Source organism: Cucumis sativus, chromosome 6, assembly GCF_000004075.3.
Source record: "Cucumis sativus cultivar 9930 chromosome 6, Cucumber_9930_V3, whole genome shotgun sequence".
In the NCBI taxonomy this organism is placed as follows: domain Eukaryota; kingdom Viridiplantae; phylum Streptophyta; class Magnoliopsida; order Cucurbitales; family Cucurbitaceae; genus Cucumis; species Cucumis sativus.
In genome coordinates this window covers 17,890,409-17,909,666 of record NC_026660.2, presented here as the reverse complement: position 1 = coordinate 17,909,666, position 19,258 = coordinate 17,890,409, and the positions used below count along the sequence as shown (strand labels likewise).

Sequence of the window (19,258 nt, the reverse complement as noted above, 5' to 3'; positions counted from 1 at the left end):
TTCTATTGTTGTTTAATATACCACGGTTAAAAAAACTATTAAATTGAATGCAAAATATGGAGTTAACATCCATAAAATAGTGTAAGATTTTTTTTCTTTTTTTTAAATTGTAAAGTGTGATAGAATTATATGGTAGTATAATATAATATATTAATTATGGGGTGGATAGGATATCATGAACATGCAATGCCACAATTTTCTCTCTACAAGAAATTGAATTCTTCTTCCATTCAAGAAATTGACACACTGACCTTCCATGAACCTTCTTTCACCAACTTAACAACGTTTTCCTTTTTTTCTTTCTTTTTTAAGATAAAGGAAATTAAAAACAGCATATTTATTAAAAAGAATCGAAGGTTGTTTTTTCAGTCGAAAACTTAGACTTGGAATATATTTAAAGATTTCCATTAATTAACATTTGATTTTGGATATGACTACCTAACCAAAATTGATTGTTATTTTTGCTCAATTGTATAATAATATGCATATTACATTCCAATATATTAGCATCGAGTTCAAGTCAATTAAAATACAGTTAATAATTCTTTTTAGTAGTATATAATAAAGCTTTATATCTAATCTTATAATTTCTATATTGATACGATGACGTACATGTATTAAATTATGATTTTGACTTGTGTTTAATAATCAATGCAATTAGGTACATGTCATTTGAATGAATATATATATGGCAAGGTGTGATTTAGGGGATAATAAACTAGCGTTATTTCATTTTATTTAATAAGTCTTATCATTTATTTATTTATTTATTTGTTGTGGAAATCAGAGAATAAATCACAAAATCTTTTATTTTTCCTTTTAACTCCATACATTTTCAAATAGTGCAATTAATATTTTAGATCATCAATAGAAAATCTTGCTTTATTTAAAAATATATATATCTTTCGAGTTTTGTTATTTAAAATAATTTTTGAATTTTGTTTAAACCTAAATAATTTTATTTAAATTACTTAATTGATAACAAGAAACTAATTAAAAGATTTTAATTTTTAGTACAATTAATGCCTCAATTCTTTAGGTGGTTTAAGTTGAAGTTTATTTCAACTATGAGTATTTCTTTTAATAATTTGTGGAAAAAATCTCCATGTTTAGTTTTGACTGTGTGATTTAAATCTTGTGGTGATTTAATCAAATATCATACATTTTAAATAGTATTAGTTTTATATTAAAGTCAATTAAAATTCAGCAGCATCTAAGTCTTTTTTTTTTTTCTTTTCTTTGTCCCAATGGTTCTTCCAAGCTAGTGTTGATTTCTAGTCTTAAGTTCTCATATGATATGACATGTATTATGTGTTAGTTGATGTGTGTATATATTTTAAAATTTAATTATGTGTTAGTTATATATGATAAGCTATTGTCAAGATTAATAATTAAAAATGCTAACCCCTATGGGCCTATGGCATATTTTAATTTGTTCACACATTATATTTATATAAATTTGAAGTAAAACTTATGAATTTTTATCTCCATGTTGTTGGATTTAATTAAAAAGGAAAACTAGAAGTAGAGAACTATTCTATTTAAGCTAGTAGTTAACAATTTTGTTGTTGATATAATTTCTAGGAAAAAGAAGTGAAGGTTAGTAGAAAGTTAGTATCATTGAATTCTATAATGGCTTTGACAAAGGTATCTATCTGACTTTCTCAACTTTTTTCTTTTCTTCTCTTTTATTTATTAGTTTGATGTTTGAGAACTTAGCATTTCTTAAAAAGAAAAGATATATTCGTGTGACGTTAATCATGTGTATTTTTTTTTTTAATAGTTATGCTAATGGTAAATTTCCCAACAATATATAAATCCATTACCACCTTAAATTTTCTTTTAGCAATTAAATTTTGTTAATGTAATTAAAAAAATATATCCATTAATTAATTTGATTTGGAATTATTTGCCCTCGCCATATATTGAATTTATATTAAAATAAATTGAAATGTTGATTTGCAGTTATTGTTATGTTAGGACACATATACATATGAATTAAGTTGAATTTTGACCAATGTTATCTATATAGGGTTGAAAATTGCAACATCCCTATTTACTATTTATGACAAAACTCTACTACTATATACCAATTATATATATATATACACACACAACATCTATCTAGACTGTAATTAAGAAATGTTGAAAGTTTTGCTATAAGATTGAAAATAGTTTCATTAATTCAACTTATTATATTTTACACTCTGCCTACTGCTTTGTTGACTTGAAACATCAATATTAAATGCACGAACTTGAACCAACAACATTTTGCACCATCCTACTTTAATACCATTTTAATTCACCAATTCAATTAGAAACCTTAAGCTAGTAGGTAAAGGTATTAAAAGTAGGATGTGATTGATTGTTGATGATTTTGTTGGATTGGTATGGCAACCCTAGAGGGGATGAACATGGTTTAAATAAACTTTTTGACAAATAAAAAGTAAAATCAACTAATTAGATACTTTTAAATTTAAATAAAGAACTTTGTAAACTTTGTTAAATAACAAGATTGATAAAAATATATGAACGGAAGTTTGCAATCAAACTCAACCAATAACAATATGTAACTAAAATTAAATTAAAAAATAATTAGAAAAGAGTTAGAGAAGAATACATTGTAATTTTATAGTGGTTCGGTTAAACTCAACCTACATCCACTTTCCCAAGCACCTCTTGGGATTTTGATTGAAAATCTTCTTTGGACTCTTTCCACGGATTTGAGTCGAACCGATTCTTGCTCCTTTTCCGGGTTCAAGAGTAAACCCGATCCTTTCCACGGGTTAGGATCCAACCGTTACAATACGTTGAAGTTTTTAAATCACACAAAAGAAAACTCTCTAAAATAGTGAGTATACAATTTGAAGCTCACAAATTTAATCCTCACAATACAATAAGAAACTCTCAAGAATAAGATGAAAAGAATAAAAATGAGAAGCTTTAGAGAGAATAACAATGTTGGCTTTTTGCTCGAGGATTGTAAAGATTTAATGATCTTGTCTTTTAAAATTTGGAAAAAGTGAAGCATTTAAAAAAAGAGAAAAGATAAATTCAAAATCAGTTTGGATCATTAGATATAAGTAAAAGAAAAATGAATGGTTGAGATTTAAACTTAATTAGCCGTTAGACACAATACAAATAATAATATAATAATATGTCTTTTCAAAATATTTTGTTTAAAAACAAATCAATAAAGCAACTTCACCATTTTTTTAAAAAACTAGCTGTTAGACACAAGAAAAAATAATAATATTAAAGTCATTTTCTTTATAAAAACCAATAAAACATAACAAAAAGCCACATTTGTTACTCCTTCATTGCTCCAAGTGACTTTCTCTAATTGGTTCAAATTGAATGTTTGGTCGCCACGTCACCATCTCGTGTATTTTTTCGTTAACCTTCTTTTAGCAATATTTTCTTCATTTGAACTTCGATTTGGGTGACGATATGATCTACTCAAATTAATAAAATTGTCAATAAAAAAATCAGATTTGTTATCATCAAAACATAAATTAATTGAATAATTAAAATAAATTAATTTGAGATTGAGGGCAAAAAAGCCAACAGATTTTGAGTGAGAATGGACAGTTCATGATGCAATTGAAAAATGTGAGGATGATTCTTTGGTTGATACCTCTGTTGAATTAAGTTCAAGCCAAATCTCTCTAACTGATGAAGAAAAATCAAAATTGGCTGCAATTTGTTTGAAGAGCGCATTCAAAGATCCAAGCAATTACAACATTGTTGCAGCAGATGATATCCATAAGTTGTGAAGTTCATTAGTCACTTTAGAATTAAGTATTGTTCTATGAATGAAACCTAGTTTGTTCTTAACATTAAATTAAAGGTTCATTGAGCAACTCCATGCATGAAGTACAAATAACAAATCAGAAACTAAAAGCAAACTCGTGCTATACTGAAACGATGGGAGAAAGTAAGGATTGGTGTATTGTTCAACAATGAACCGATTGAGAGGGGAAGATGGCATCGATGTGGAAGAAAGAAAGATGGGGATTAGGGTTAGGAACTATGTATGATATTTAATTGAGCCACATAACTATTACATTACCCACATTTTGTTTGTTTGTTTTTTCTTTAATTGTGTTCTTTTTTTAAAATTAAAAATAAGTTTGATATTTAGTTTTCCAAAATTTCAAATATATATATATATTTTTTTTTAAAAAAAAAATCGGTAGTGTAAATGTTAAGAAAAATGATGATGGAGCCCAAACTTAGGAAAACTCATATCTCCTTAGGCCCATTTATATCAAACTTTGGCACCAGGTTTTTATTCCATCATTCTAAGAGAAAAAACTTGGTTCATATTAGATATGAGATATCTCTAGTGTTATTTTCAGAATGGACAAAACTAGGATAGATGAGACTATGACACAAACTGTACTGTTAAAAATAGGGGTAGCATTCAAAAAATACATTTGTAAGTTATGATGGCACATAGAAATGGGGTTATGACACAAACTATTGTAAAAAAGAAATTGAAGTAGAAATTACAATTTATGCATTAAGCCAACGACTAAGTTAAGTTCAACAATACTCATGGCTTTGCTTTTGGTATCATCTCAAAAAATTTCATACCAATGAACATAGTTGTCCTCACTAATATACACAAGATCACTCTCTTATCTAGTCAATGTGAGACATTGGTCACATTAACTTATATCTTGTAGGACAACAACAACATAAAGGGAGACGACAGATGTTGAAAGGCAAAGTGGGAGAGGGGAAGTTTTTTTTTTTTGTTTTCTTTTGTGAAATTCGAATGAAGGATAGATTGGGTACTCGACAACAACACCATTTTTGTTAAAAAAAATTTCAAACCCTACTTTTTACACTATTTTTTAAAATAACACTATTAAAAAAAATCATATATCTATATTCCACTAAATTGTGCAATAATAATTCTTTTGAAATATTTTAATATTTATTAATGCAAGTGATGAGAAAATATGCACAGAAGATGAACGATGTTGAGCTATAAAATTTTTTCCATTTTTACTCTAATTGAAAAACTTGTTACTATTGGATTACTAACCCTTGTATTGTTCTTTTTTACACACAACAAATTTGGAGTTTATAACTAAAGAGAAATTTGTTGAGAGATTGAAATCTTCATTCTCTCTTTTTCTTTTTTTTGTTAAAATTCTATTACATCTAATTCTAATTTCTAAATTTAGAGGTAGATATTGTTAAAGTAAAAACTGGGGAAAAAAATATGGAAATTTTATTTGCTTTTCTTGTTGTTATGATGAATAATGTGTGTTTCCAATGTTTGCATAATATAGCCACATACCTCCCCATTTCAATCTCATTAATCGGTCACGTAAAGAGCACAAATACAATATAAACATCACAACTTTCTTACACTTTTGGCACTTACACAAAAACTATATATGTATCGTTTTCATTCTAGGTAAATCGTCTTTGTCTCCCTTTTCTAAAAGAATAATATCCATCTATACTATCGATTTATAATTATAAGAGCAAATTCCAAAAATCACCTATCAAGTATGAGGATAGTTACGTCTTTGAACTTTCAATAACAACAATTAGGTGTGCGTATAGACTTTTAAAAATATTAAAATTGAATCTTTCAAACTTATGATTATAAGTATGATTTATAAACCTTCAACTTTAGTAGTTATATATATAAATCTAAACCCATATAAATATTGGTTACTTCAAGTTCATGGTTTAATTGAATTGATAAAACAACAAAAGTTATTTGTGTTTTAATTAGCTATATGAACACACCAAATCACAAGAACACTCAACTGAAATTTACTTGACTAAATATTGCACCTTCTTGGATTTTAATCAAAATAAATAATGTGTATGAGTATGAAGTTATCAAAATGATTAAATACGATTCGGGTTATTAATATGGGTTGGGTTGAGAACGTTGTCTAACTCAACTCTTTTACAATTCTATTTGTTATATTGTCCAAAAAATAAAAAACGAAAAAAAGAAGTACTGTGATCATGTGAAACGTTTGTGTAGAAGAATAAAAGGGTGGAAGGAAAAGAAGGGTTTTATTTTGTTTGTTTATTCTGGACGTTCTTATTCAATGCTTAGAAGATTTGATTATAATCAACTTCTTAGGGAATACAAATGGTGTTTAGATGTTAAAAAAATTGAACACAAAACAAAAGTGGAATCTTGAGCCGTGGAAACAATAGAAAAGAAAGTTAGATTAGTGATAAAGTCCAAAACATTTATGACAAAAGAAATAAAATAAAATAGTGGATTAAACTTTAGTCCTATAATTTGATTTTGGATGAATAGAAAACAATATTTCAATAATTAAAACAGTGGACAATAAATGAGGAAAAGCAATAAAAGGGACGTTTATTTATTTATAAACAAAAATAGTAAAGGGTAATGGGATAAAGTAGAAATATTTAGTGCATTTAAAGTATCAACAAGAAGATATAAATGGAAAATAAAAATTGAAAAAATGGCAAGCTTCATTTCCCTATAATTAATTTTCATTGTTAGGTGTTAATAATAATGGAAGGTTGTGTGAACCATTTTTCATTTCCAATTTATGAAACCTGCATTTATATGGTACATATATATAGATATATACTAAATATATTTAAATATTCAATATCGGTTTTGACATGCAACAGAATTGTTATATGTAAGTGAATAGTTTAGAGAAAAATAAAAAAAATAGATATTTTATATTATAATCAAAGAACAGTTTGAAAAAAACGTAGAAGAAAGATAATAAAACTGGAAAAAGAAAAAGAAATGAAAAAACGTACAAATATTAGCCAATTTCTAGAACTTTTTAATTTTGTTATGGTTTGTTATATTTATGAAATCGGTAGTAACGAATGTTTGGAGGATAAAGAGAAAAGTGGAATTGAAAAGAAATATAAATGTGGAAATAAATAATAATAAATACACATGTAATAATAATAAAGCTATATAAAAAAAAAAAAGAAGAAAACAAACAAAGGAAAGAGCAATATGGAGAAGGAGATGGGACCTTACTACCAATTTTATATTTATATCCATGTATACTAAATGACCAAACACTCCTTTCATTTCTTTTTCTCTTTTATTAATCATCCTTCGCTTATTCTCATCTTCATCATCTCATCAACAGTCACTGCCACCGGAGCTCACATGTCCGACGCCCTTTCATCCCTCCGCCTTCCATGGAAGGTCAAGATCATATTGACTGCCATTGCCCTCGGAACCGACATCTGCTGCCGTTCCGATGTCTCAGTCAATCGCTTCCTCGCTAACCTTTTGGATTTCAAGTCTCCTCTTCTCAAGAAACCAAAGAACGGCGTCAAAAGCTTCGATACCACCGTCGATTCTTCCCGCAACCTCTGGTTCCGTCTCTACACTCCCACTATCGAATCGACCTCCGAATCACTTCCGTTGATTGTCTACTTCCACGGCGGCGGATTCGTATACATGGCCCCTGATTCCAAACTCCTCGACGAATTGTGCCAGAGACTTGCTCGAGAAATCCCCGCTGTAGTCATCTCTGTGAACTACCGTCTTGCTCCAGAACATCGCTATCCTTGCCAGTACGAAGACGCCTTCGATCTTCTGAAATTCATCGACTACAACGCTTCTGCGATTGAAGGATTTCCTCCGAACGTCGATTTCAAACGCTGCTTCCTAGCCGGAGACAGCGCTGGCGGAAACATCGCTCACCACATGATTTTGAAATCTGCAGATCACGAATACCGCGAGTTGGAAATCATCGGCCTGATTTCGATTCAACCATTCTTCGGAGGAGAAGAGAGATTGGAATCGGAAATAAAGCTAATAAAAGCTCCATTATCGACGTATGACCGAACGGACTGGTACTGGAAGGCATTTTTACCGGAAGGATGTGACAGAGACCATCCGTCGGTAAACGTTTTCGGTCCAAACGCGACGGATATATCGAATGTAAGGTATCCGGCGACTAAAGTGTTGGTTGGAGGATTAGATCCGTTAATCGATTGGCAAAAGAGATACTACGAAGGATTGAAGAAATCCGGGAAGGAAGCTTACTTGAGTGAATATCCGAATGCGTTTCACAGCTTTTACGGATTTCCGGAGTTGGCGGAATCCAATCTGTTCATCAAAGATGTTAGGGATTTCGTAGGGGAACAATGCTTGAAGAGAAGCAGTTGAAGGAATCAGAATCACGAATTCAGCGGATGATGGTCAAGGAACGGTAAGATTTAAAAGCTTTGTGCGTTTTATTTGATTACAAATTAAGAACAAATATTAAGATAGTGTATGAAAATGATGGTTGAAGACATGTGACTCATTAATAAGTACTTCTACTTGTATTAAATATTTTCTAACTTACTCTCAATCTTGTCCCATGTTTGAATGCAATCACGATTATCGATAATTGAGTCAGAATGATGAAAAATTGAGCGTTTGTTTAAAATCATGGAAACAAAATGAGATTGGTAAGGTCAATCTTCATTCCAAACTTAAATTTTGAATTATATTTTATTTGGGTAAATGTTACAACCAGACTTGTAATTTTATCAATTAAACATCTAAACTTATATAAGCAAATCAATTTTGACTATTAATTAAGATTTCTTTAAAAATTGTGACTTCAAATTATAATTTTTCATTATGTTAAATCGATATTTGTTGAGATCTATTGATTCATGTATAAGAATGGATGTATGGATAGTTTTTAAACACAATCCCAATAAAGATTCTAAAGTAATTCAACCATTTATAAGTTTAATTGAAAAAAAATTAAGGTTTTGTTTTGGTAACAATTTTTTTTTTTAAATGTCTTATAATATGTTGTATTTTTCTTAAATACAAGGTTGAATTCTTAGCCAAATTCGAAAATAGAAAACAAAATTTTGAAACCCATTTTTTCGGTTTTCAAATTTTGATTTGGTTTTGTAAATTATTGGTAGAATGTAGATAATAAATAAAATATCAATATCAAACTTCTTTTGGGTTCTACAATGCCTATCGAACCAATATTCTTAGCCATAAGCACAAAGATTTTGAGGCTTAGACAATTCTTAAGCTCAAAACGTTTAAGCACACACTATTTTAATGAGACGGCTAACTTTAAAATGAACAACACTTACACCACCATATATATATATATGATTTGTTTTGAAAATATATTTCAAGGATAATAAATATTAATTGCAAGAGAATAAAGAAAAACATATATATTTATGAAAACAAGATCTACGAAATATGCAAACCAATCTTTCATATCAGGAAATAATATTTTGTTGACGCAGTGACTCCAATGTTTATTGTTAACATGATGTCTTATCATGTTGCTTAAATTATGTTTTTAGTAAAATCAATCACCCGATACATTAACAATATATAACATTAATAAGGTTGGTTGTGTTACTTTTGTGCAATGCAAACCCGCAAAGTTTTCAATATAAAATTTGAACATATTGAGTATAGTATGTCTTGTAACCATTAATTTTAATCAAATGGCACGATTCCTTCTCCCTCATTTTCATCTTTTTCTTATAAAAGAATAAAATATCAAAATTGGGTTATTTAAATTACACTACACCTACTCTTAACCAATGGAGATCACAACTAGAAGGAGGATTTAGAGAGCAAATCGCATGCCGAGTTCAACTAAGTCTTATTAAAATCTAGAATAATGAAGGTCTTGATCTATTTTAAAATAACAATCTCCACCACAGATGCAACGTATGGTTTACTTTTTGAAGTTGGAACTCAAATTAATTAGACAATTGTGAATTGGGCAAAGTATTGCATTAAGAATAAAAAATGATGAATAGTTAATTGCTATAGTAATTAAGTGAGATATTGTGTTCTTATTTGGTGTATGGCTGTGTCGTTTGCTTAGTGTTTGAGATTGGTGGATGGGATTGCCCACCACACACACTTGGGTGCTGGTGGTCGGTGGAGTTGGAAAATTTTCTCTTTTCTTTTCATAATCTTTCTTCTTTCTTTTGAAGAAGATAACAGTAGTTATTTAATTTCTTCAACTATATAGTCATGGAGGTTAGTAACCCAAGCCTAGAATTAGTACATTTTGTGTGTTAAATAAAATTATCAAAAAACATTTAGAATATTACAAACATGTATAAATGTTTCAAAAATGAAAATTGTGAGGGTAAAAAATATATAAATACGTAATATCAATTTTTAATTAGAAGTGGTTTGAATGTGAAAACATATATGTATGAGAGTATGAACGAAAATAAAACACTATTTTACCGTACAATCATGGTATTAGAAATTACAAATACTTCACCAAGTTAACAAATTTAATTAAAAGTTTAAAGGTATAATTGAAAAACTAAAAATTGAATAATCCCAAAATAGAGGACTAAAATGAAATGTAAATGAGAAAAAAGGAAAACCCTAATCCCTTTTCCCCCAACGTGAAGCTCTCTGCGGTTTGTTTCCATTCCACCGACTGTCCTCCCTCCCTCCAGACTCCTCCTCCGGCGAGCAGAACCCAACTGCAACGAGCGGTGGCGGCGCAGCGTCACATCCCGACCTGCCTTTTCTCTCCCACCCTTCTTTTCAGGTACGACACTCCATCGTTTACCCACCCACGACTTCAGTCCTCTTTAGACCTGAAACCCTCACTTCGTAGAAACCAGTTCTGAGATGGGAATTTTCTCTAGATCTGAATCTGAATTTTTGTTGGTATAAGCATGCGTATCTGAGTTCCTTAAGGTCGCTTAAATCAGTTTAGTTTTTTATCTACTTTTGAAACCTTGGAAATTTCCCTGATTGTTTCGATTCGATTTTAGGAACGGTTAGTACCGCGTAAGTAATCCTTACTTGTGGGGAATGTTTTTGCTTCTATGTGAAGTATGATTATGTTTGTGACTTGTGGTGATTTATAAATTGTGGATGTAATTGAATATTGATGTGAGTATGGTTCTATAATGTGGTTAGCGTGTTGGACGTTTTGGGTATTAATGTTGATCTGAGATAAGTGTTGTAGTTGATCATGATGTAGTAGAGTATAGTATATCGTATTGTTCATGTTGGTTGTGCTATGTTAGGTTCTTCCTTGATGTATTTGCTTGGAAGTGTTGAATTCGTTGGGTTGTTGTGAAACCACGTTCAAAACATGATTTATGTATTTAACTAATTCCTATACTCTAAATGGATCCCGATTTTTAGTTTGTGGTTGAAAGAGAGTTACGGGATTTGGATTGTGAGTTTGAAATTATTGTTTGTGGATGAATTAAGAGAAGTATGTGAATATTAATTGGGGAATATGGTCAAGGGTCGATATGTCGCTTAATATATTGAGGCCTTAGGTGTAAATGGTCAAGGTCCGATGAAGAATGTGGCATCAAGGTCTTGAGTATAAATGGTCAAGGGCTGACGGAGTGAGAAATGTGGCTTCATGGCCTTGGGTATAAATGGAGTCAACACAGGTAGATTCGAGGTCTTGGGTACAAATGGTTGACTTATCTAGAAGAGTTTAGAGATTTGATGGCGAGATCTTTGGTAAATGGCCAAGAATCCCTATGTCTGAAAGGGGTGTTGTGGTGCTGTAGTAGTATGGGTTGGAATGAGATAAGGGCAAGGGCTGTAGCTTTCCTTCCTTGAAAATTTGGAGCATTGGAGTTGAAGAGTTTGAGTAGGGGAGGAGTGGTTCGTTGTCAAGATGGGTGTAGCCATCAAGTCTGATAAAAAGGTTGAGTCTTGGTGGTCATTCACCTTGGATTTAATATCATACAAGTTTCTTCAACAACTTAATGTCGTAGGGTCGGTGGTTGTCCTAGGAGAATAGTTGAGTTGTGTGCAAATTGGCAAAAACCTTTTTTTTTTTTTTTGTTGAAAAGAAACAATTTCATTGGTTAATGAAATTCCAAGAAGGGGAAGGACCCCAAGGAGACATTCAAACTGGCACAAACTATTACAGATAAGAAAAAAGAGGTTGAACGAGGCAGGAAGGATTTTGTGTATAACAAGGGATGTATAAAGCTTTCCACCAAGAGCACTTAAATTGGGCAAGCAAAGCAGGTTTTCTCCCATAGGAACCATCAGGGTGGTTATCCCTCCATGCCTTCAATATTTCACAAATTTTTGCTCCCATAGCTTTATGGTTGAAGCGTATTTCCACCTTGAGGGCATAACTATCATTTAAGATCTAGTGGTTGAAAGAGAAAGAGAGTTTTCTGTGAAACAGTAGTTGCAAGAGGAGGGATAAAGAAGGGCATTTCCCTTTGTATTGAATTAATTTTGTTTTCATGCATTGTTGTATTTTTCTCCTTTTTGATTGGTTGTGTTATCGGTATATGTGTGTGCTCAGTGTTTGTTGCTCAGTTTGTTTTACATTGTTACATTTCTCTATTTCTAAAGGAGTTGGAACTTGGGAATTTTCTACACCCGTGTTCAAATGAGGCCAGTGCTATAGCATTTTGTACTTTTCGTATGGTTTATTTATTGGTACATTCATGATGACAATGTGGAGGTAACCACCATTTTTTTTGGCTTGTAGTCTGTAACAATGGGTAGGAAAGCTGGTAGTTTGTTTATCAACCCAAAGAAGTTTGGCAATCTTAACAAACCTTGCATGAAGGAAATGGTATCATTTCTCAATTGCATAGCCCTTAACCAAAACAACGATGAGAAGTGCACCAGACATAAGGAACTTCTAAATACTTGCATGGATGCTCAGGTGACTCTTCTTTTTCATCTACTTTTCATTAGTATCCTTGGTTATTTTAAAACTCTACCAATGCGATAGTTAACTTATTTTTCTGCTCACTTTATATGATGCAGGCTACGAGAAGCAAGAAACCTTGGGGTAGCATTAATTACCACTTGCAGAGGCTTAACAGAGGAAGAAAGTAGTTTGAGGTTCTACTGAGAGAGTGGTTAATTAGCTCTAGTAACAAGAATCAGAGAAAAATCTGCAGGACATGTTTAAATTTTGAACTGACAAAGCTGTCTACAGAAAATTCTTGAAAATCAATACCCAGGTGCAATTTCTTGACATAATTGGTGCATTCCTAAGGTATATTTGGTTGGGAAACTTATTTGTTGCCTTCTTTATAGTTGTCAAATACTCAAGAGCTCTGCTTTTAGTTATCAAGTGATTATGAATCTCAAATAGGGTAATAAAAATTCTACGGATTTCTTGATGTCAAATGTTGTAGATTATAGTTTATTGTATGATAATAGTGTTGGTAACGAAACCAACATCTGAACTCTCGTGGTTATTAAAATCATGATTTCTCCAACTTGTTTTACTTCTGGAATGCATTATATCCTGTAGGTTACAAAATCCTTATTGGCGATCTTAAAATTGTGTTTTTCATAGTCATATTCCTATTATGCCAAACACTAAGGATTGAGCTAGAACACAATAATAGTTTTTCGATAAATAGCCTGTTTTATTTGTTATCTTAGATTTCGACTTCTTGGACCCTTTATATATATATATATATTCTTACATTCTTTCTTTCTTTCTTTCTTTCTTATCCAAAGAAAGCTAGTCTGCATTAGAAAGAAAAAGAATAAAGTATAGTTTGGATGTGGACCAATACTAACTAATACCAAGTATGGTTTCGTTTGCTCTCCCATCTCCCCTACCAAATCTTTTGGATTTTTTTAAACCCCAAGGGTTGGTGTCTTCTCCCTCATCTTCCTCTACATTCTCACTATCACTGCTGTTGTTTCCCGATGCGTCATGGTTGATATTGCTTCTGCTGATTGTTTGAAGTACACATCGTCTTCATCGTCTTTCCAACAATGGAGTTGAAATTGTATGTCTGAGAGGTTGGGATGTGATGCCGAAATTGGATAGAGGGCTTCTGCATGATAATGAAAATTCTTGATAAAAAGCTTGAAAGGGGCAATATGTACAAGGTGTTTAGATTAACTAGGGTACAATTTCATTTAATAATAGACAACAAATTTTATCAATCAACCCTTACACCTATCTAGCATGTCTCTTAAATTTAATGATTAATTCAAACCTTTCTGTGATTAAACTAACCTATGTAGCATTATCTATCTTCATAAGGAATGATCAATAGTATAACATCATTATCTCAAATTGGCTAGAAGGAAACTGAATAACATATCAATTAAATCTCTCAAAGTTATTTTAAGCAATTAGGTGCTAAATCGGTCATCAAATTGACTACCATCTACTAGAGTTGCCAACGATGATTATTTCTAAAGTTTGATATTGTTGAATTATTTAACACAAGCTGTGAAATTGATGCACTAAACATTTAATTAAACACGTGCACGAAAAAAATCTTGTAGTTTTAATTCAATTTTATAAGAAATACCTAGTAGGTTGTGTACCATGTCATAAACAAACATTATATAACTTTGTTCTAATTTTCATTAGTTTTTATCCTAAAGTAAAACAACAAACTGATTTCTTTTTTTTTTTCTTTTTCATTTTGCAAAATTGCCCTCAAAGTGTTCTTCATTGTATACGGCAAAATATGAGAATATAATTTGTTAATTATAAAACTAAGTAGCACAAAACACACACAAAAAAAAAAAAAAAAAAAAAAAAGTTAAAGAAAAAAACTCGGGTGTATCTTCGATCCATCAATCTCATATGCTCTCCATCATACAAAAACAATTGCCAAATATATTCTTAAAAAATTTACTTTAGTGCAGTGGAGAGATATGAAACATATGAGATGGAGTTAATAACATGTACAATAGTTGTAAGAATGTAATTCAAGATTAAATCCATTTATCCTCCCTAAAATTAAAATTCGAGAGAATGATGAGAATTTTTTTAAAAGAAAAATTGGAATAATGAAGTAAAATTAAAGCAAGAACATTTAGTTTGTGAAGAATGTTAAAGAAACAACATTGTTGGGATAAAGGCAGGTTCGTAAAAGAAGAAATCAAAACGCAAAATCCAAGCTTTCATGAAAATGGCAAAGAAAACGTAAGAAAGATTTTGCAGTATCAATCTAGGAAGATGCATTCAATTAACCACCTTCTCTCACCTTTAGATGTTGCCACCTCATGCTACTCTTCTCTTTCTTTCCAATCATTAAAGCTTCTCAATTGACACCTTCTCTCACACAACTCGCCGGACCACTTCTCTCCCTCCTCCTTCATGGAAGAAAATTCCGCAATCCACCCTATTCGATGTAGAGGTACGTATACTTGATCTTAATATATCTCCTTCATTGCTTCAACACTCAATCTAATCTATCTTCTTTCAAATTTGTTAGCTGCTGTTTGCCGCAACCCTGGTGAGCCACTAGTGATTGAGGACATCATTGTGGCACCGCCAATGCCTCGTGAAGTTCGAATTCGGATAATATGCACTTCTTTGTGTCAGAGTGATATCGCCTTTTGGAAGTTGAAGGTTCCTCCGTGTCTTGTTATTTTCAATTGTACATTTTGTAGACTGGACTCATTTCTTATTCTTTTCTTTTCTTTTTTTTTTTGGATATATTTCATTTCCGAAGGATCTTCCGGGGATTGTTCCTAGAATTCTGGGCCACGAAGCTTTCGGGTGAGTTCACTCTCCTTTCCAATTTTTTTTTTTGCCAACGGTCAAATTACTTTGGAATACTTCGATCCTGTTCAATTAAATTCGAAATTGAAGTTTTTAACACTCTCACACTCTCAGTTTGCCTAAGTATTCTTATACTGCTTCATGTTGCAGTATAGTTGAGAGTGTAGGGAAGGATGTCTATGAAGTTAAGGAAGGAGATTCTGTTATCCCCATTTTCATGGCTGACTGTGGGGAGTGTGCAGATTGCTTATCAGAGAAAAGCAATCTCTGTTCTAAATTCCCTGTCAAGATAGCTCTGGGGATGCCACGCTGTGGGACAAGCAGATTCACGGATCTCAATGGAGAGGTTCTTCATCATCTTCTGTCTGTGTCAAGTTTCAGTGAATACACAGTGGTAGATATTGCCAATATACTAAAAGTAGATCCTACAATACCTCCAAACAGGGCATGCCTCCTTAGTTGTGGAGTAGCAACAGGTTACTTTCTTCTAATCCATTGATCATTATTTACTATTATTGAGATCTTGCGATCTTGATTAATAGCTGTTGCTTTAAGTTAGCACAAAATCTAGTTTTGTTCTCAAAGTGTGGTTATGACTTGAGTTTGCAAATGTATACTCGACTATCATGAGAGCACTCACAATTTGTTTTGTCACTGAACATTTTTGGGCACAGGAGTTGGTGCGGCATGGAGAACAGCAAATGTGGAGAAGGGATCTACTGTTGCTATTTTTGGACTGGGGTCCATTGGTTTAGCTGTATGAATTTGTTACTTACTCATTTTAGTAAAACTTTAACTGGCTACATTAGAATTAAACTTCATGGTTTACTAATGGTTCTTTAGGTTGCTGAAGGAGCAAGAATATGTGGAGCAAGCAGGATCATTGGGATAGATATCAACCCAGATAAATTTGAAGTTGGTAAGTACTTCTAGTCTCTCTTGAATAAAAGCTAAGTAATAAAATCCTGAAGTTCCTCTCTGTTGCAGGAGCCCATGTCTTTCAAGGGATTATGATCAATCATGTGCATGCATTGTTATTAGGACTAATAGTTTACAATAGTCGATAAGCATTTTAAATAAAATTATTGTTTATTAGGTTGCATAAAAGTGTATCCATTTTCCATATGCAGCAAAAAAGTTTGGAGTCACTGAGTTTGTAAATTCTAGAAGCCTTGGGGATAAATCTTTGAGCGAGGTATGTACGTTATCAATGAGGTTGAATGTGATTCAGTTTCATTTTCCCATCGAACCTGCAATCTTAGCAACAAATGATTCTTACTCTTCACTATTGTTTTACGCAATTTTTCTTGAAGAGTTTTACTGATAGGTAAATTTTGATTCCAAATATTATTTATTGCTGTCTCCTCTCTATAAGGCAAGAGCTTTGTTTATTTATGATACTTGAAATTAAGTAAATAAGGAGAAGAAATATCTTTGTTGCTACCTTATTAAAGTGGATGTGAAATGATATCCTTCTTCATGAATGGTCAAGGTGTTTCATGACACTTCGAAACTAGAACAAATTCGTAAGATATATCTTGTTAAGGTTTTCACCAGGATGTCAAGTGCTATTAATTAAACATTTTGTGAATTTGATCCAATGGTAAGATTGATTTCAACTAAATACTTCTTATTTCTTAACCCCTTATGATGTCGATGCTGATCAGGTAATCAATGAAATGACAGATGGGGGTGCAGATTACTGCTTTGAATGTGTTGGAGTTGCTTCCTTAGTTGAGGAAGCATTTTCATGCTGCAGACAGGTCCTCCAATCCCTCTCTGTTTACATTTTCTTTGTTCAATTTTAGCTATCAATGGGATGGAAATGCGAAATATTCTTCAAGCTTATAAACTTGTCATCATATTCTTTAGTAAACAAAAACATTTAGCAAAATATTGCAACAATAACAATATCTTCTTCAAGCTTATAAACTTGTCATCATCATACTTCATAGAATCTTTGAAGTTATGTGCAGTTATTAAGATTAACTATTGTTATCATTGTAACAACTCTTATGGTAACAGTATGATTTAATTACAACTGAGTACATAAATTTAACGATGCCACAACTTCTATTTGATTCCAGGGTTGGGGAAAAACAATTGTGTTAGGAGTAGACGAACCTGGCGCAGTTTTGAGTTTAAGCTCTTTTGATATCCTTTTTCATGGAAAGAGTCTTATGGGATCGTTATATGGAGGGCTGAAGCCTAAATCAGATGTTCCCACTCTTCTTAAATGGTACACAGATAAGGTAACCTACTATTGCCTTTTGCTGTGAATTTCATATACATCATACCATCTTTTTTCTGTTAATGATTTTAGAGAATCTTCCAACTGTCAGAAACTTGAGCTGGATAAATTTGTCACACATGAAGTAGGTTTTGAAGATATCAATGAAGCTTTTAAAATGTTCATTGAAGGAAAGTGCTTGAGATGTGTGATTTGGATGAAAAAAATATGAGCAGCAACATCATCGGGTTGTGTCGTTTATTTGTCAATAATTGATTTCTATCAAGAAACTTCTCTGCATGTTCCTTGTGTTTTTATCTTGAACGTTTGTATTCAACTTTACTTCTATACAAGAAGTGTGTGTGACCCTAAATTTTGAAAGAACTGTTTTGATGTCGTAATAAAAACAACACACACCACGAGAATGAAAAATGGAATGGAAATAAGAGATAAAACTAACTAATAAGGCACTAACTTCTACGAGTAACTTGCAATTTTTCTTCATCATTTCAATCAAGGTATCGAACCATATAGGAGGCACTATCCTAAGTTGAACACACCGACATTTTAACCATCTTAGGAGTGTCGGTGCTTCATAAGATCAAACAATAATTTAACTTCAATTTTGTAGTCACCTATTAAGTTGACGTGACATCTTTATTACTATATTTTATTTTATTTCAAATATGAAAGGTGAAGGTTATGGAGGGGAGACAAGGGGAGACAGAATAGACTGTAGTTTAGTTTTGGTGGGGAAAAGAAAGCAAGTTGATTGGATTCAACAGTAATAGAATATCAATGGATCTCAAATGTGAACCATTTATTTTTGTAATGAGTCATTTTGAATATTGGGATTTTTTTCTTTTTTTCTTTCTTTTTTTTAAAAAATGTCATTTCTGGGTAATTAAAAAAGTTGTCACTTTTGTATTATTTGGATTTATGGGAAATTCTTACTAAGAGTAAAAGATGGAAACTATTTAAAAATATATATATATATGAAAAATCTTGAATCAACTTATGATAATTTAATAAATTTTACTCTATTTTATAATTCAATTTTGTTAACTTTTTAAAAGAAAATTCCAAATTTTGTAGAGTAATGGTAAATCAAAATTCTCCAATTAAATTTTGGAATCCATTAAAATCTTGAAATTTCAATAAAAAAGAAAAAAAATATCTCTACGGTTCTAAGAAGTGATATATTTCTTTTATAAAATAGCAATTTTTTTTATTGATAACATGACTTATGTCACTACATTTTCTAAATCGCAAAAATGATAAATTTAAAGATGAATAGTTTTATGATAAATTTAGTTACTTGTTATATATGTCATATTTGTAATATAAAAAGAAGTGTTATTCACTGTTTTTTTTAAAAAATTATCACATGCAATCTTCAATTTAAAATCTTAAAACATTAAACAAAGGTTTCAAATACAATGATGAGATACACATCATGATTTAGAGAAAGAAAACAAAAATAAATACATATAAGAACATTAATAAATAAAGGTGGGTAGAA

The 19,258-nt window shown here is 31.4% G+C and overlaps 3 protein-coding genes across 3 annotated transcripts; all 3 read left to right on the top strand.

Annotated features, from left to right (window-relative positions):
• The first annotated feature begins 7,011 nt into the window (after positions 1-7,011).
• LOC101206222 (probable carboxylesterase 18) lies at positions 7,012-8,380 on the top strand. The gene has a single exon (XM_004144234.3). The coding sequence runs from the start codon at positions 7,058-7,060 to the stop codon at positions 8,168-8,170; it is 1,113 nt and encodes a 370-aa protein (XP_004144282.2). The 5' UTR covers positions 7,012-7,057; the 3' UTR covers positions 8,171-8,380.
• Positions 8,381-10,316: 1,936 nt separating this feature from the next.
• LOC101212239 lies at positions 10,317-13,251 on the top strand. Its single transcript, XM_004144172.3, has 3 exons — positions 10,317-10,559; positions 12,498-12,677; positions 12,782-13,251. The coding sequence occupies exons 2-3, from the start codon at positions 12,507-12,509 to the stop codon at positions 12,851-12,853; spliced, it is 243 nt and encodes an 80-aa protein (XP_004144220.1). The 5' UTR covers positions 10,317-10,559; positions 12,498-12,506; the 3' UTR covers positions 12,854-13,251.
• Positions 13,252-14,887: 1,636 nt separating this feature from the next.
• LOC101211996 (alcohol dehydrogenase-like 7) lies at positions 14,888-18,121 on the top strand. Its single transcript, XM_004144171.3, has 10 exons — positions 14,888-15,138; positions 15,217-15,353; positions 15,457-15,503; positions 15,657-15,982; positions 16,181-16,263; positions 16,350-16,425; positions 16,637-16,701; positions 17,174-17,269; positions 17,594-17,758; positions 17,849-18,121. Exons 1-10 carry the CDS (start codon positions 15,099-15,101, stop codon positions 17,966-17,968), a joined length of 1,155 nt encoding a protein of 384 aa, XP_004144219.1. The 5' UTR covers positions 14,888-15,098; the 3' UTR covers positions 17,969-18,121.
• The last annotated feature ends 1,137 nt before the right edge of the window (positions 18,122-19,258 follow it).

Excerpts from the sequence above, each read along its gene's own strand:
- LOC101206222 (XM_004144234.3), top strand. The coding sequence starts at position 7,058 with ATGACCAAACACTCCTTTCATTTCTTTTTCTCTTTTATTAATCATCCT.
- LOC101212239 (XM_004144172.3), top strand. The coding sequence starts at position 12,507 with ATGGGTAGGAAAGCTGGTAGTTTGTTTATCAACCCAAAGAAGTTTGGC. Across the intron at positions 12,678-12,781 it reads ATACTTGCATGGATGCTCAG|GCTACGAGAAGCAAGAAACC; the intron begins GTGACTCTTCTT and ends TATATGATGCAG.
- LOC101211996 (XM_004144171.3), top strand. The coding sequence starts at position 15,099 with ATGGAAGAAAATTCCGCAATCCACCCTATTCGATGTAGAG. Across the intron at positions 15,504-15,656 it reads CTGGGCCACGAAGCTTTCGG|TATAGTTGAGAGTGTAGGGA; the intron begins GTGAGTTCACTC and ends TTCATGTTGCAG. Across the intron at positions 16,702-17,173 it reads GGGATAAATCTTTGAGCGAG|GTAATCAATGAAATGACAGA; the intron begins GTATGTACGTTA and ends GATGCTGATCAG.